The sequence below is a fragment of the Salvelinus sp. IW2-2015 genome, linkage group LG28 (assembly GCF_002910315.2).
Source record: "Salvelinus sp. IW2-2015 linkage group LG28, ASM291031v2, whole genome shotgun sequence".
NCBI classification, from domain to species: Eukaryota; Metazoa; Chordata; class Actinopteri; order Salmoniformes; family Salmonidae; genus Salvelinus; species Salvelinus sp. IW2-2015.
The window spans coordinates 18,349,144-18,362,527 of NC_036868.1; the positions used below are offsets into that span (position 1 = coordinate 18,349,144).

A 13,384-nucleotide genomic window follows, 5' to 3' on the forward strand; every position below is an offset into this window, starting at 1 on the left:
TACAAAGAAAATCCACAAAGTGGTAAGAACAGCAGGGAAAAAACAAACCTCAAAAGAATAATCAAAAATAAACAAGAACAAAACCAGAGTACCTCAGGAAAATCCAACTTGAGAAACAAATGGTCACAGCATGGCTGGGGCTGGGTGCTAACATACAAACACAGAGCAAAGAACTGAGGAACACTAAGGGTTTAAATACCTACAAGGAAATGAGGCACAGGTGCAAACAATAACTAGAACAAGGGAAAAACAAAAGGTTCAAAAAGGCGCAATGGGGGCATCTAGTGACCAAAACCTGAATAATCCTGGCCAAAACCTGACAGGGTGATGGTCGGATCCACGTTTATCATCAAAGGAATGAGCGTTACACCGAGGCCTGTACTCTGGAGTGGGATCGATTTGGAGGTGGAGGGTCTGTCGTGGTCTGGGGCGATGTGTCACAGCATCATCGGACTGAGATTGTTGTCATTGCAGACAATCTCAACGCTGTGCGTTACAGGGAATACCTCCTCCTCTCTCATGTGGTACCCTTCCTGCAGGCTCATCCTGACATGACCCTCCAGCATGACAATGCCACCAGCCATACTGCTCGTTCTGTGCGTGATTTCCTGCAAGACAGGAATGTCAGTGTTCTACCATGGCCAGCGAAGAGCCCGGATCTCAATCCCATTGAGCACGTCTGGGACCTGTTGGATCGGAGGGTGAAGGCTAGGGGAACTTGCAGGTGCCTTGGTGGAAGAGTGGGGTAACATCTCATAGCAAGACTGGTAAATCTGGTGCAGTCCATGAGGAGGAGATGCACTGCAGTACTTATTGCAGCTGGTGGCCACACCAGATACTGACTGTTACTTTTGATTTTGACCCCCCCCTTTGTTCAGGGACACATTATTCAATTTCGGTTAGTCACGTGTGTGGAACTTGTTCCGTTTATGTCTCAGTTGTTGAATCTTGTTATGTTCATACAAATATTTACACATGTTAAGTTTGCTGAAAATAAACGCAGTTGACTGTGAGAGGACGTTTCTTTTTTTGCTGAGTTTAGTTGCCATAACTACAAAAACAGCAAAAATGTGATCATCTGAAAATAACTAGGTAAGATTCTCAAGTGAGAGAGTGGTGTGGAGACTTCCTTTCTTTCCTTCTTTGAATAACTCCACAGAACACCTCGGCAGACAACTACAATGAGACTTTCTCAATTTGTCATTCCTTCATTCCTCGTGTTCTCTCTCATTGCCTTTTCAAAAACCATTGGAAAAGAAGGTCTGACGTGAGGGATCTGGAGTCTTCTCCTCCAATTAAAAAGGAGCCATAGAGCCAGACTTACTAATGGGTTTGCACCAGTGGTGTAGTGCTATTTTTGTAGGTCAGAGAGCTCGACATGAATTCGCATTCATTCGCATAAATTCCTAAATCAGAGTTTGTACCGACAGATGTAGCCTATTGAATAGCCTAATATGATAGAATATGTATAAAATGCATCCTCTAATTGCAACCTCTGCCTATGCCTACACATATTGTCTCAAGAACATTTTAGATTTTTAATGCCCTCAAACACCAAGTTAGGCATACTTAATGTCAAAATACGACAACATCACTGTCAGTCGTGAATGATAATTCATGGGCATATGAATTTAATTCTTTCATGAGCGGATTAGAGTAGATGGTGGTAAGTAACTATTAGCCTTTCTTGTATTGTCAATCAAAGCATATATCCTGCCTAGTGGTGCGCTCTGTTGGGTTCTGGCGCATTATATATATTTTTTTACTATTCAGCTTCAGATAACCATCTTAAAATCTCTTTAGAAATGTGGAGGTGTTTTTGGTGTAACATTAACTTTATATGCCAACTATGCTATGGTTTCATATTTGGTTCTGTTATGTAAAATGCAAATGAATCATTATGTGATCTTGCGAGACATTAATTCAGTTTTGATCTAACTTTACTAAACGACCACCACTGTGAGAAGTGATAATCCTCTATGTGTAATGATAATAATAATAAATGATGACTGGACTATTAAGTGTTTGCAACAGATATTGATGAGTGTTATTTTAAGTGATTGGAATGCCCTTCGTGGTGCTGAAAGGATAGCGCCAGGATTGCGCAATGATGTTAAAGAAGTTCAACCAACTTGTGGTGCTGAAGGATAGCTGAAGGATACCTCTGCCATTCAGCCAGTTCAGAAACAAAAATAATTCACAGTGTAGTCTAATAGGCCTACGAATACATGGTATAGCTATTTGTAGGCTATAGCCTAATGTAAATACAAATACAAATACTGTTTGCGAGGAGAGCTTTAGTTGAGAGTAGGCATTTCATTGTATTGTGTAGCTTACTCTATGCTGTATCATTAATAAACTTTGATTTGATTAGCTTGAACACATGGTTACAATGTAGGCCTACCCTATTAAAGAACAAAATAAAACAGTGAACTATCAATTCATATAATTGATTTGCATAGATTAAACATGCTATCAAATCAATTGACCAAGTACACTCTTAGAAAAAACGGTGCTATATAGAACCTAAAACCTTTTTTTAGCTTTGAAGAACCCTTATGGGTTCCATGTAAAAGCCTTTCCACAGAGGGTTCTAAATGGAACCCAAAAGAGTTCTACCCGGAACCTAAAAGGGTTTTCTTATGGGGACAACCGAAGCACCCTTTTGGAAGCCCTGTGCATCTCAACCAATAGCCAATATGGGCTAAATATCCCAAGCAGGGCTACAGCAACTTCCAGAGAGGGTCAGGCTCCTTGGGCTTTGAGGTGACCACTCTGGTTTGGGTGTCCACTGCGCAGTGCAAGAGGGGGTGCGTGGAGTTTTATGAACATCAAGGCAGACACAGAGTGAATTTGGATCCTCAATCTCGTTGGTGTGATAATAAGGTTCATGTGGCTCAACAGCAGATTTTACTTTCAAAGTTCTGATTGGCCAAAGTGGTGAAGCCTCTGACGGGCCTCCGCAGTGCACACACGTAGCCTATAGTTCTTCATCATTCTCGCCACCACCAGAGAAAAGACAGGGATGAAACCACCATTTACCTACCTCCTAGGCTGCTATATATATTTATTTGGTTTGTCATTCTGATGTTTTACATGGAATTTTAGAGGTATTTATATAGAATTTATCAGAACACATTTTCCAGAAATACCAGCTTCATGTATTCTCAAATTGAAAAAAAGTGAGGGGGCGCCACTCCCCTGCGCTCCGGCAGCACTACAACCCTAGTTTGCACATGGTGCAAAGCACTGTCTTTCACGCCCTTATTTTCTTTCCTATTTGTGTCCCCGCAGCTTTTGAGTAAGAAGATAATGGAGGTGGATTTGGGTTCTCTCAGCCCATCCCCAGACTTCCCTGTGGACAAAGTGGAAAAACTCAGACATACACTCCCGGAGGTAGCCCCAATCCCAGTGCCTTTCTGCTGGCCTTTCAAACACTGGGACAGTGCTGTGGATGTGAACGATTTTAGACTAGCGGTTTTAAGATGTTTTTCTAGTGTGCTGGCAGCTGTTATGACAAGAATGTGACTATAAGAAGATTATACAAGAAACAGCATTATGTTTTGATACAAGTGGATATAATTTGTGAACTAGGCTTAAATTCAAATTGAAGTCAGTCAATTCAGGAAGCAAACTGAAATTACAGTCTAATAATTGAAAAAATGGAACCTATTTTCAATGACTTTTCAATAAACTGAAAATGAAAAAAGTATTTACATCAAAACATTTTAGATTTTAACATTTTAAATTGACTGACTTCAATTCAGATTGAGACCAACTCTAACCCCAACCCTAATCTGCACGTGTGTGTGTGCAGGTTTGGCAAGCGCTGGCCAGAGCGGAAAGGACATGCAGTGATCTGCAGAGGGCCACGTCCATGTTAGAGGGCCGTTTGGCCGAGCTGAGTCACTGGGGGACCGAAGCCCTGGAGGTTCACCAACACCTGGAAGAGAGGAAACCTGGAAGAGAGGCCAAAGTGAGCACCCATAATCTCTTCACTACTATTATCGTTAGCATACAGTACTCGGTGCCGTTACACTTCTTGTTTTTACATGTCGCTGCTTAAGTGGACATGTATCACTATTTACAGTATCAATGTCCTTTTGCTGTATTCTAGTACTGGCAGATCATGTATTCTAGTACAGGCAGATCATGTATTCTAGTACTGGCAGATCATGTATTCTAGTACTGGCAGATCATGTTGTTTCTTAGTTTACTGGGGGGCAAAGGGGGGGAATTCCCCATGTATTCTAGTACTGGCAGATCATGTATTCTAGTACTGGCAGATCATGTATTCTAGTACTGGCAGATCATGTATTCTTGTACTGGCAGATCATGTATTCTAGTACTGGCAGATCATGCTTCTAGTACTGGCAGATCATGCATTTTAGTACTCGCAGATCATGTATATTATGTACTGGCAGATCATGTATTCTAGTAGTGGCAGATCATGCATTCTAGTACTGCAGATCATGCATTCTAGTACTGGCAGATTCATGTATTCTAGTAGTGGCAGATCATGTATTCTAGTAGTGGGCAGATCATGTATTCTAGTACTGGCAGATCATGTTATTCTAGTACTGGCAGATCATGTATTCTACTACTGGCAGTTCACGCATTCTACTACTGGCAGATCACGCATTTACTACTGGCAGATCACTCTACTACTGGCAGATCACGCATTCTACTACTGGCAGATCATGCATTCTAGTACTGGCAGATCACGTATTCTAGTACTGGCAGATCACGCATTCTAGTACTGGCAGATCATGTATTCTAGTAGTGGCGGATCATGTATTCTAGTAGTGGCGGATCATTTATTCTAGTAGTGGCGGTTCATGTATTCTAGTAGTGGCGGATCATGTATTCTGGTAGTGGCAGATCATGTATTCTAATAGTGGCAGATCATGTATTCTAGTAGTGGCAGATCATGTATTACAGTAGTGACAGATAACATAGGCTACAGGTATTAAATTTAGTCCTACCAGCAAACTAAAAACATTCCTAAGACATTAGCTACCATTGCCATTACGTTCTAATAAGACTTTGATTTAACATTTGTGATGAAACATTTTATGTTTGTGCCTTTCTAATAACCAATTTCTGTGTTCATGCAAGTGACTGATTGAACGAATCCTCACTATCAGTATCTGCAATTTGGCAGGACGCCCAGAACCTTGTTTTAGGAACGTTATCTCAGTTTCAAGGTCTCAGCTTGGAGAGAAGAAGCCTTGTGAGGTATTGGTCTGTCAAATGCTTGAACCAGTATTGGTCAGTCACATGCATGAACCAAATGTTGATGATTAATTAATTATGATGAATAATGAATAAGCTAAATCATGCAAATATTACTTGTCTGTGTAAGTATATAAGATAACTAACGGGACTGCCCAGTTAGAGCTCCTGACAGACGTTCACTATGGTGCATCAAGTTTGTTGGAACCTCTCCAGTTAACTTAACTGTTAATAAACAATGATTCATTTAGATTGACTTCAAGTGTCTCTGGTGGTATTTTCCACGACATGTGTAGAATTTCCACGACACATTACTTCATAACATTCCAGAAACGTAAAAATAATGTTTTTGCAACATTTTGTTTGTTTCTCTCGTTCCGCGCAGGCACTGATCTCTCGTGGCCTGCAGCTTGAGGGCCAAGTGGTGACAGAGAGGCAGGACCTGCAAGTCCTGGTGGAGAAAGCACAGACGAACTCCCCTATTCAACACCTCAATGCAGCTGCTTTGGAAGACAGAGTCACAGAAGCAGTTGCTCAGGCTCAGGTACTTACAGTAATGGACAACGGATTCACACAGCAGCCATGATTATCTGACATTTCAGGCTAGCTGGGTAGGAAACGGAAGTGCTTCATTTCAGTCTATGGAAAACAGTGTGGGTCTTCATGTTCGACCATTAAACTAGCAGATTATTAATAAATCCAGTTGTCGGCTGTTACATTCCCAAAGACCCAACCCTTAGTTTATGAACATGTTAAGACCTGACTGTAGGCGGATATAGAAATTGAGGAGTGCTCTTTGAAGTTTGTATGTCTCAGTTTCAGAGGTGTTTGATTTGGGTTGTGTGTCTTTCCTTTTTCAGGAAATGGTGGAGATGCTTAGCTCCCTGGGGTCAAGGCGAGCTCGGGTGCCGGCGGGGGATGAGCCACCACCCAAGGTGGTAGTCCGCTGGTACTCACTGCCAGAGACCCAGACGGGTTCATTTGCAGCGGCCACAGCCAAGAGCAAGAGTGACCTGCCATCCCACGCCAAGCTTGTAACTCAGACACCCCCACATCGGCGGCACACAGAGCCCCATAGCCCACTGCAAGGGGATCGTCTATCCCAGGCCATCTGCCAGACAGCCACCACCAAGGCCCTATCACAAAGTCAACCTCACACTCAGGCCCAAACACAGCCTCAGCCGGTGGGCCTCACTCAATCTCAGGTTCTGACTCAAAACAAACCTCAAACGCAGCAAACTCAAACTCCCATTGAACCTCGAGTTCAGCTTCTGGCCCAAATTCAAACATACGCCAAACCCAGTGAAACTCAACCTTTGAACCAAAGTCACGAAGAGCAAGAGCAGCAGCCTGTGGGTCAATCTTTGTACCATGTTCCCACAGTGCCCCAAACCCAGTCTGAACCAACTCAAAAACAGATCCACATCCCCAAATTCAGAGTTAAAGGCCAGCTGAGGACCCAGAACCCTCCTCAACAGGGTAGCGACCAAGCCTCTCCACACCCACCGTTCATGGTCCATAGCGAGATCTACTCGAAAGCCAAGGCAATGGCTAGGAGCAGGCTGGAGAAGGCCAAGTTTCGCTTGCAAGAGAACATCCAGGAAGCCATCTTACTCTTCAGTGACCGAGAGATGTCTGACTGGCAAGCCAAGAGAAAAGAGGTATGAAATCAAAGAGTATTTCATCTCACATTTGAGTTTTTTTCCTTGTCAAAGGTTGCATCTCCATTATTATCATGTGTGTAACTTTTTAATATGTCTGAATAAAGTGTCTCTTTATTTAATACCTGTCAAATTTTGTGCAATATAGTAAAAGTTGTCCTTTGTCAGAAGTTGTCGTTTGTAATCTCAGAGTATGGCAACGGTGCAACACCTCATATTTATGGAATTCAATGTCTGTTTGGAGTGTTGGTCAATGGTCAGTGTTGGTCAATGGTCAGTATGTGGTCGTGTTGTCCATGGTCAACATGTCCGTGTGGTGGTAATGATTTTTGTCTGCATGATCTCTCGCCTTCCAGAGGGCCCTGGGTGCTTTGAGGCCCGCCATCCTGGAGGAGTTCCTGGGGGCCGCTGAGGGTTTGGGGGCCCTCTGTTCTGGGGCCCAGCTCCAAGCCGTGAAGCTACTGTCTCTTTCAGTCAGGAGCCAGTGGGAGGTAAGAATGGGAAAAGGAGCTGGTTCAAAGAAGACATCAGATTTACAGATGTTATATTTTCGTCATTTAGAAGACAGCCTTATCCAGAGTGACTTACAAGAAGGGTCACTATAGAAATTGTTTGTTCACTGTTTGCTGCCTTTGATAAATAAAATGTATTTATTTTTTAAGGAGTGGGGCAGTCCCACCCCTTACATATTTTATTGTTTATTGGATAGGACAGAAAGAGGTATAGACGAAAAATAGGAGAGTTGTGGCTGAAAGAGCAATGGGCTGGATTCAAACCCATGCTGGTAGCAGTACGTGTATTCTAGAGGCAGCAGCCTAGACAGCTAGACCACCCCAGGCCACAATAAATAACCTTTTAATAAAACATAATGGTTAGGGTTGGCAGAAGAGTGATGATTGAACTCATACCTAACAGGGCTTTGAGCTCCATTGGGAAATGTATAGGTTATGTGCAGATCAGTGGATAATTTTTTTTTGTCAACCTATCCCAATCCAATTGCAGGGAGCTGTATGGTTTCCGTATTAGGATTGCACACACCAGTTGTAGTTGTGTCAGTCTCAAGGAGTCCTAATATGAACACTGTACCAATGCATTGCATGAGCAGCTTATCATTCTATGCTCATTTAATTTGATTTAATGCCTCGTCTTACTAACAGTGGTTTTGTGTCTTGTGACGCCCAGGCTGTGCATTCAGAGATGACTGCCTTTTTGCCACTCTTGTGGTCTGAGGTCAACGGGGTGCGGTCCCTTAACCCCACTGTTATGAGATGTGACATATACACTACTAACACTGAGCGAGATGCCACTGACCCTGAACCTGTGTACAGACAACAGGTACCACGAAATCCTTTGAATCAATATTTCACACCATTGTTGCACGGTAACATGATAGCATGAAACGAGGCCTAATTTCCATTAGTGGTGGTTGGGGGAATAAATAGAATGATATCAAAATGATATGCTTTCCATGTGTTTGATACCACTCCGTTCACTCCATTCAAGCCATTATTATGAGCTGTACTCCCCTCACCAGCCACCTGTGATTGCCATGCAATGGAGGCTTTGAAGCAGAAGGGTTGGGAGGAGACGTGTTTTTTTACAGGTTGATCCTGACTGTACATCATTCTCATTTAGTCTAACGGGGTTCTCATTCTCCAAACCACTGTACTTCACTGTACTTCAAACGTGGCTCTGGAGCTTGGTCTACATCAGGGATGGGAAACTTTGATCGGGGTGGGGGCCACAAAAAAGCTGAACTCATCATGAGGGGCCGCAGTTGATTGCAGGTCTGCGTACCCACATGTGCGTACCCGTGTACCAGTAGGATTCATTCTATTTTATTTATATTGTTCTAGGCATGTCTACCCACAGAGGGCAGTGTGACGCTGAGGGGTGCAGAGCGCCTGGAGGCCCTCAGGGAGCTGTGTGAGACCCTGGCCCCGGAAAGTGCCCCCAGCAGAGCTGCAGTCCAGCGAAGGGAGTCAGGGGGAGGGCAAGGGAGCATGATGCCGCAACTGCAACACGGTGCCACAGGGCCCCCGCAGGACAGGTGAAACATAGCGCTACAGTTACAAAGTTTCAATGGTGCTCTACAGAAACAAACTGGCCATTGGGAAGTTTTGGCAAATGCCAGATGGGCTGGTCCATCTTTAGCCCAGTGGTCTGGTATAAATTGGGGGTTTTGTGCAAAATTATCATTATTTGGCTAGTAATTGGGGCCTCAAGGGAAAAAATGGGCCGGTGTACGAGAAATGCCCGGGCCAATTTCTGGTCTGCCCATGGTGATCAACAATTCTAATTGCAAATAGCCTGTAGTGTCTTTAATATCTTAGTAGTAATACAATTATTAAATTCATTTAGATGATTGTTTGATGCGATAAAGTTAAATTATTGATGGGCTAGTTAAACATCAGCCACTTGTTTTGTCTGTAAAACCTCAAAATATTAATGATGTGTATTTGTATTTATATTTCCTGATGCCAGCCAATTTGATTAGCTAAGTGATTGTCCTGGGTTTACCCCCTGTTGTTGTTCTTGTGTCACTTTAGCAGGGGGTGCGAGCCTGGAGATCACACCCTGCTGAGCGAGACTGGCCAGCAGGCTGGCCCACAAAAGCAAAGCCAGGAGCTCCCACAAAAGCAAGCTGGACACCGCTCTCAGGCTCTGCAAGACCAGAACCAAACCCAACTAAGACAGGACCGCCCACTGCAAGTCCAGGGTCTCCCACTGCAGACCCCGGAACACCCACTCCCAGTCCAAGATCGCCCATTGCATGTCCAGGGCCGCCTACTGCAAGTCCAAGGGGGTCGTTTAATGCATGTGCAGAAAAGCCACCAACAAGGCCCAAATCACACTCAGGTACTGGAAGTGGTAGGATGGTAGGATGCTAGTCTCGTGTATCCTGAATCTGGTGTTTCACTCCTACTAATGGCTGGGAAAGTATATTCTCAGAGAGTGGGCTTGGGCTCAATGAAGGGTGTGGATAGCTGTATATATATATTCTCAGATGGCTCTGGTTACATCTGAACGGCAATTGACATTTCAAGGACTATGCCAACTAGGGAAAACCGACACTATGGCTTCATTCAAAATATTTATGCTGTATCAGAGGATACATTAGTTAGAGGTAAATTATTTAGTAGACCAATAAGAAAGAAAGTTCCACACCTCTCTGCCTATAATGGCTAGATTTCCCTTCCCCACTCAGACCACTCCCAGACAGTCCTTGCAAAATTCTTGCTTGAGAAATTGCTCTTTGCTAAGAAGTAATTTTTGTAAATTTTTTATTGAAAACAATCACAGTAAGGTACTTAATTGTTACCCAGAAATTATTTGATATTAATATATAAATGGATGCATTGGACCTTTAAACTGGCCTTTGTGAAGAGCCATGGTGTAGTGGTAACAGTCTCTGGCACGTGTCATAATTTACAACTCCCCACCGGAGACTGGGGTTTAGCCCCTGCATTCCCCCTTCCCATTGTTTCATCTCATCTCAGTTACTTGCAGTCTGAATAAAGTGTTAAAACATCTTCAAAAAAAACTGCCATTTGCTCTTTTCCTAAGAACCTCATACTAGAGGCAGAGTCTTGGTTGGCTGCTCCTGGCACCTCTTATGACAGCGGCAGCTGTAGGAGTTAATCCCCAGTAATTGGATAAAGCCGTGCTAGAGGGTGTAGGGTGAAGTTGCCTCTAGATACTGATCCTGTGTCAGTATAGCATTTCCCCCCCCAATGGTTAAGAAAATAATTAAGGGAGGGGAAGCTGATCCTGTATCTGTACCTAGGGGGAAACTTCATGTCGGAGTGTGCTAGAGCCACTGTCCAACTTTACTGCCTCCCCTGACCCCGCTGTTACAGTGCGCTTGTTTGCCTGTCTCCTAGGTGATTGTCAGGGGCGATAGCGTGGAGACCGAGCAGCAGGCACCTGAACGGACAGTCATCCCGGCCACCGACACCACCCCCACACAGGAAGAGGGGTCGTCGACGCAGGAAGTGGTGGAGAGGTAAGGGATCCATCTCTACTGTATGTTGGCTAGTGTAAACATAAGTTAAAGAAAGACAGTCAAGACGCATGCTGATAATTCTCTTCCATTAAAGCCTCTTTTCAATTTGTTCAAGGCGAGCTCAAATCGTTGCATTAGCCTACACAGTTTGTAAGCCTGGATAGGATGAGCTGACAAGAACAATGGTTGGATCATGTGTTGATGCTGAGATATGGATAGAGAAACAGATTGGAATGACTGTAAAAAAAAAAGTTAAATATACACTTTCATATATAGATATAGAAGGCTATAAGAAAGCTATAAACTGTTTATAGACACTGTGCCAACCACTACAACAACAAGTTGCCAGGGCCAATCGACCACATTACCAAACCGTTTCAACCAACGCTCCATTTTAAAACTTGTCGCACTTGTTGACATTTATACTTTGATAGTTTTGTTTAATGCAGGAGAAAGTCGCTAATGTGAGTGATGCTTTATTCTCACCTCTGGTTTTCAGGGACAGTATCCCTGGTTGTTTTGAAAGATGCTCATAGATCAAATGTGTTGTTATTAAATGACTGCACTGAATCAATTGAACAACTTTTTATATTTTACCTATTTTTGCTGGTTGTTTTTAGATTTTTAATTCCTGTCTTAATTTGTTTGCACTGCGTCAACAAATGTCACTTTTGTTCAATTTAAAAATAATAATATTAACAAAGTTGAACCTTGGCTATTCAGGTACAGAGCTTCCCGTTCAGCCTTCCATTCACAGCTCCAGAGAAACAGACAGAGTCTGGAGAGAGAGTTTCAGCCCGAGCCAGTCACCACCTCTGCCCTGCACAGCCACATCAAGGAGCTACAGGTAAGGCTCAGCCATAGAATTGTTTATTTCACACATATATAAATACCTGTGCCACAATGATGCATTTTGGCAGTTTACTATGCAGAAACATTGCATAGCTTTGCAGCTTACACAAGACTTTAAAAAAATACATTAAATAGACAAAGAACTACTGGAAGGGACAAAGCCCAGGCTCACACCAATTGGACTGGAACACTCATGGGTGACACAGATCATTTCTATGGTCTCAGTTGCCTTCCTGACAGATTTGGACATGCTGTTTGAAAATTAGAATATGTTATTGTACACTTTCAGGTAGTACCTCCCCATTTCAGTCCGTTTCAAAACGTGTGTGTGTGTGTGTACATAAAAAAAATGTGTGCGTGTGTTTTAAATGTGTGTGCGTTTCAAAAATATGTGTGTGTGTGTGTGTGTGTGTGTGTCGGCAGGCTCTTAAGCAGGAGACTGAGGTGCTGTGGTTTGAGTTTGAGCTGCAGTCCTCCCAGGTGTCCCAGCAGCAGAGTGCAGAGCGAGGTGGACTGGAGGGGGACAGTGAAGGGGCCAAGCTCGTTCAGCAGTGGAGAGGCCAGCAGATCTGCCTGCAGACCAGGTCCAGTCCCACTTTCAAGTTAATTTGATTTATTTGAAAAAGTACTTTTGGGGTGTCAGGGAAATTGCAAGATTATGTTATAATGCTTGTATTGCATTATAATGGTTGTTTCATTCGACAGAATAGAGTATTCTGTTAACTATTGTGTGTGTGTTCTACTGAGGATGGGCCGCTATGAGATAACACTGACAGAGGAGATTTACGATGTCTTTGGGTGATAAAACCTAAAGAGCATTCCAGAGAACATGAGTTAATGTTTCTGTTCTATACCGTACCAGGAAGAGACAGTTCCAGTTTGGAGTAGGAGGGCCAGACACTGGTCTATACAATGGAAACTGTTGACACAGCAGTTGCTATCTGCTATGTATTATAGATATCTTTCATACAAATCTTAACCTTGTGACCATTCTATGTATCTGTTGTTCGTCATGTAGGTTGAAAGGGGTGTATCTTGGGCTATAAAGATTCCTTTGTACTTTTCGTTTACTCTCTCAACGGACTTCATTACGAAAGATATTGAATCGTTGGACAAGTCTTTGCCTATCTGGCAAAGCTCTTATTATTAAAGATGTAAGTTTAAGTAGCAACTCTGACTTGTGGTGATAAGATTGTCTCCCTCATTTGATATACAGAAATAACCACACAAGGCTTAGTGCCAGCATCAGTTTGTGGTGGTAAATAAGACCGCTACGAAAAAATAATGGGATGAAGAGAGTTTAATAGTACGTGTTAACAGCTTATCATGAGGTTATTCTAACTCGGCGAGCAGAACGCTTGAGATTCGCTTCATGGATTTAAGAGATGGCAGAAACAGCTGTTGTGTGTACAAAGACACACACAACCCTTCCCTGCGTTTCGCCGACCAACATGTTCTGTCCTGTCCGATGCAATAGAAGAACAGCTATACACCGGAGTAAACAAAACCATTATGACCACCGTGCTCTTTTCATGACACCGACTCAGGTGAATAGCTAGGATCCTTATTGATGTCAGTTGTTAATGCCACGACAAGCAGTGTAGATGAAGGAGAGGAGACAGGTTTATAG

General features: G+C 43.2%; 1 protein-coding gene across 1 annotated transcript in view; it reads left to right on the plus strand.

Annotated features, from left to right (window-relative positions):
• The window catches only part of syne2a (spectrin repeat containing, nuclear envelope 2a), a 203,218-nt gene that overhangs the window by 25,960 nt on the left and 163,874 nt on the right, over positions 1-13,384 (plus strand). Inside the window, 10 exon segments of the mRNA XM_070435847.1 lie at positions 3,295-3,396; positions 3,818-3,976; positions 5,621-5,779; positions 6,096-6,896; positions 7,253-7,387; positions 8,753-8,946; positions 9,446-9,755; positions 10,781-10,902; positions 11,626-11,749; positions 12,178-12,343. Of these exon segments, the coding sequence (XP_070291948.1) occupies positions 3,295-3,396; positions 3,818-3,976; positions 5,621-5,779; positions 6,096-6,896; positions 7,253-7,387; positions 8,753-8,946; positions 9,446-9,755; positions 10,781-10,902; positions 11,626-11,749; positions 12,178-12,343 (2,272 nt within the window).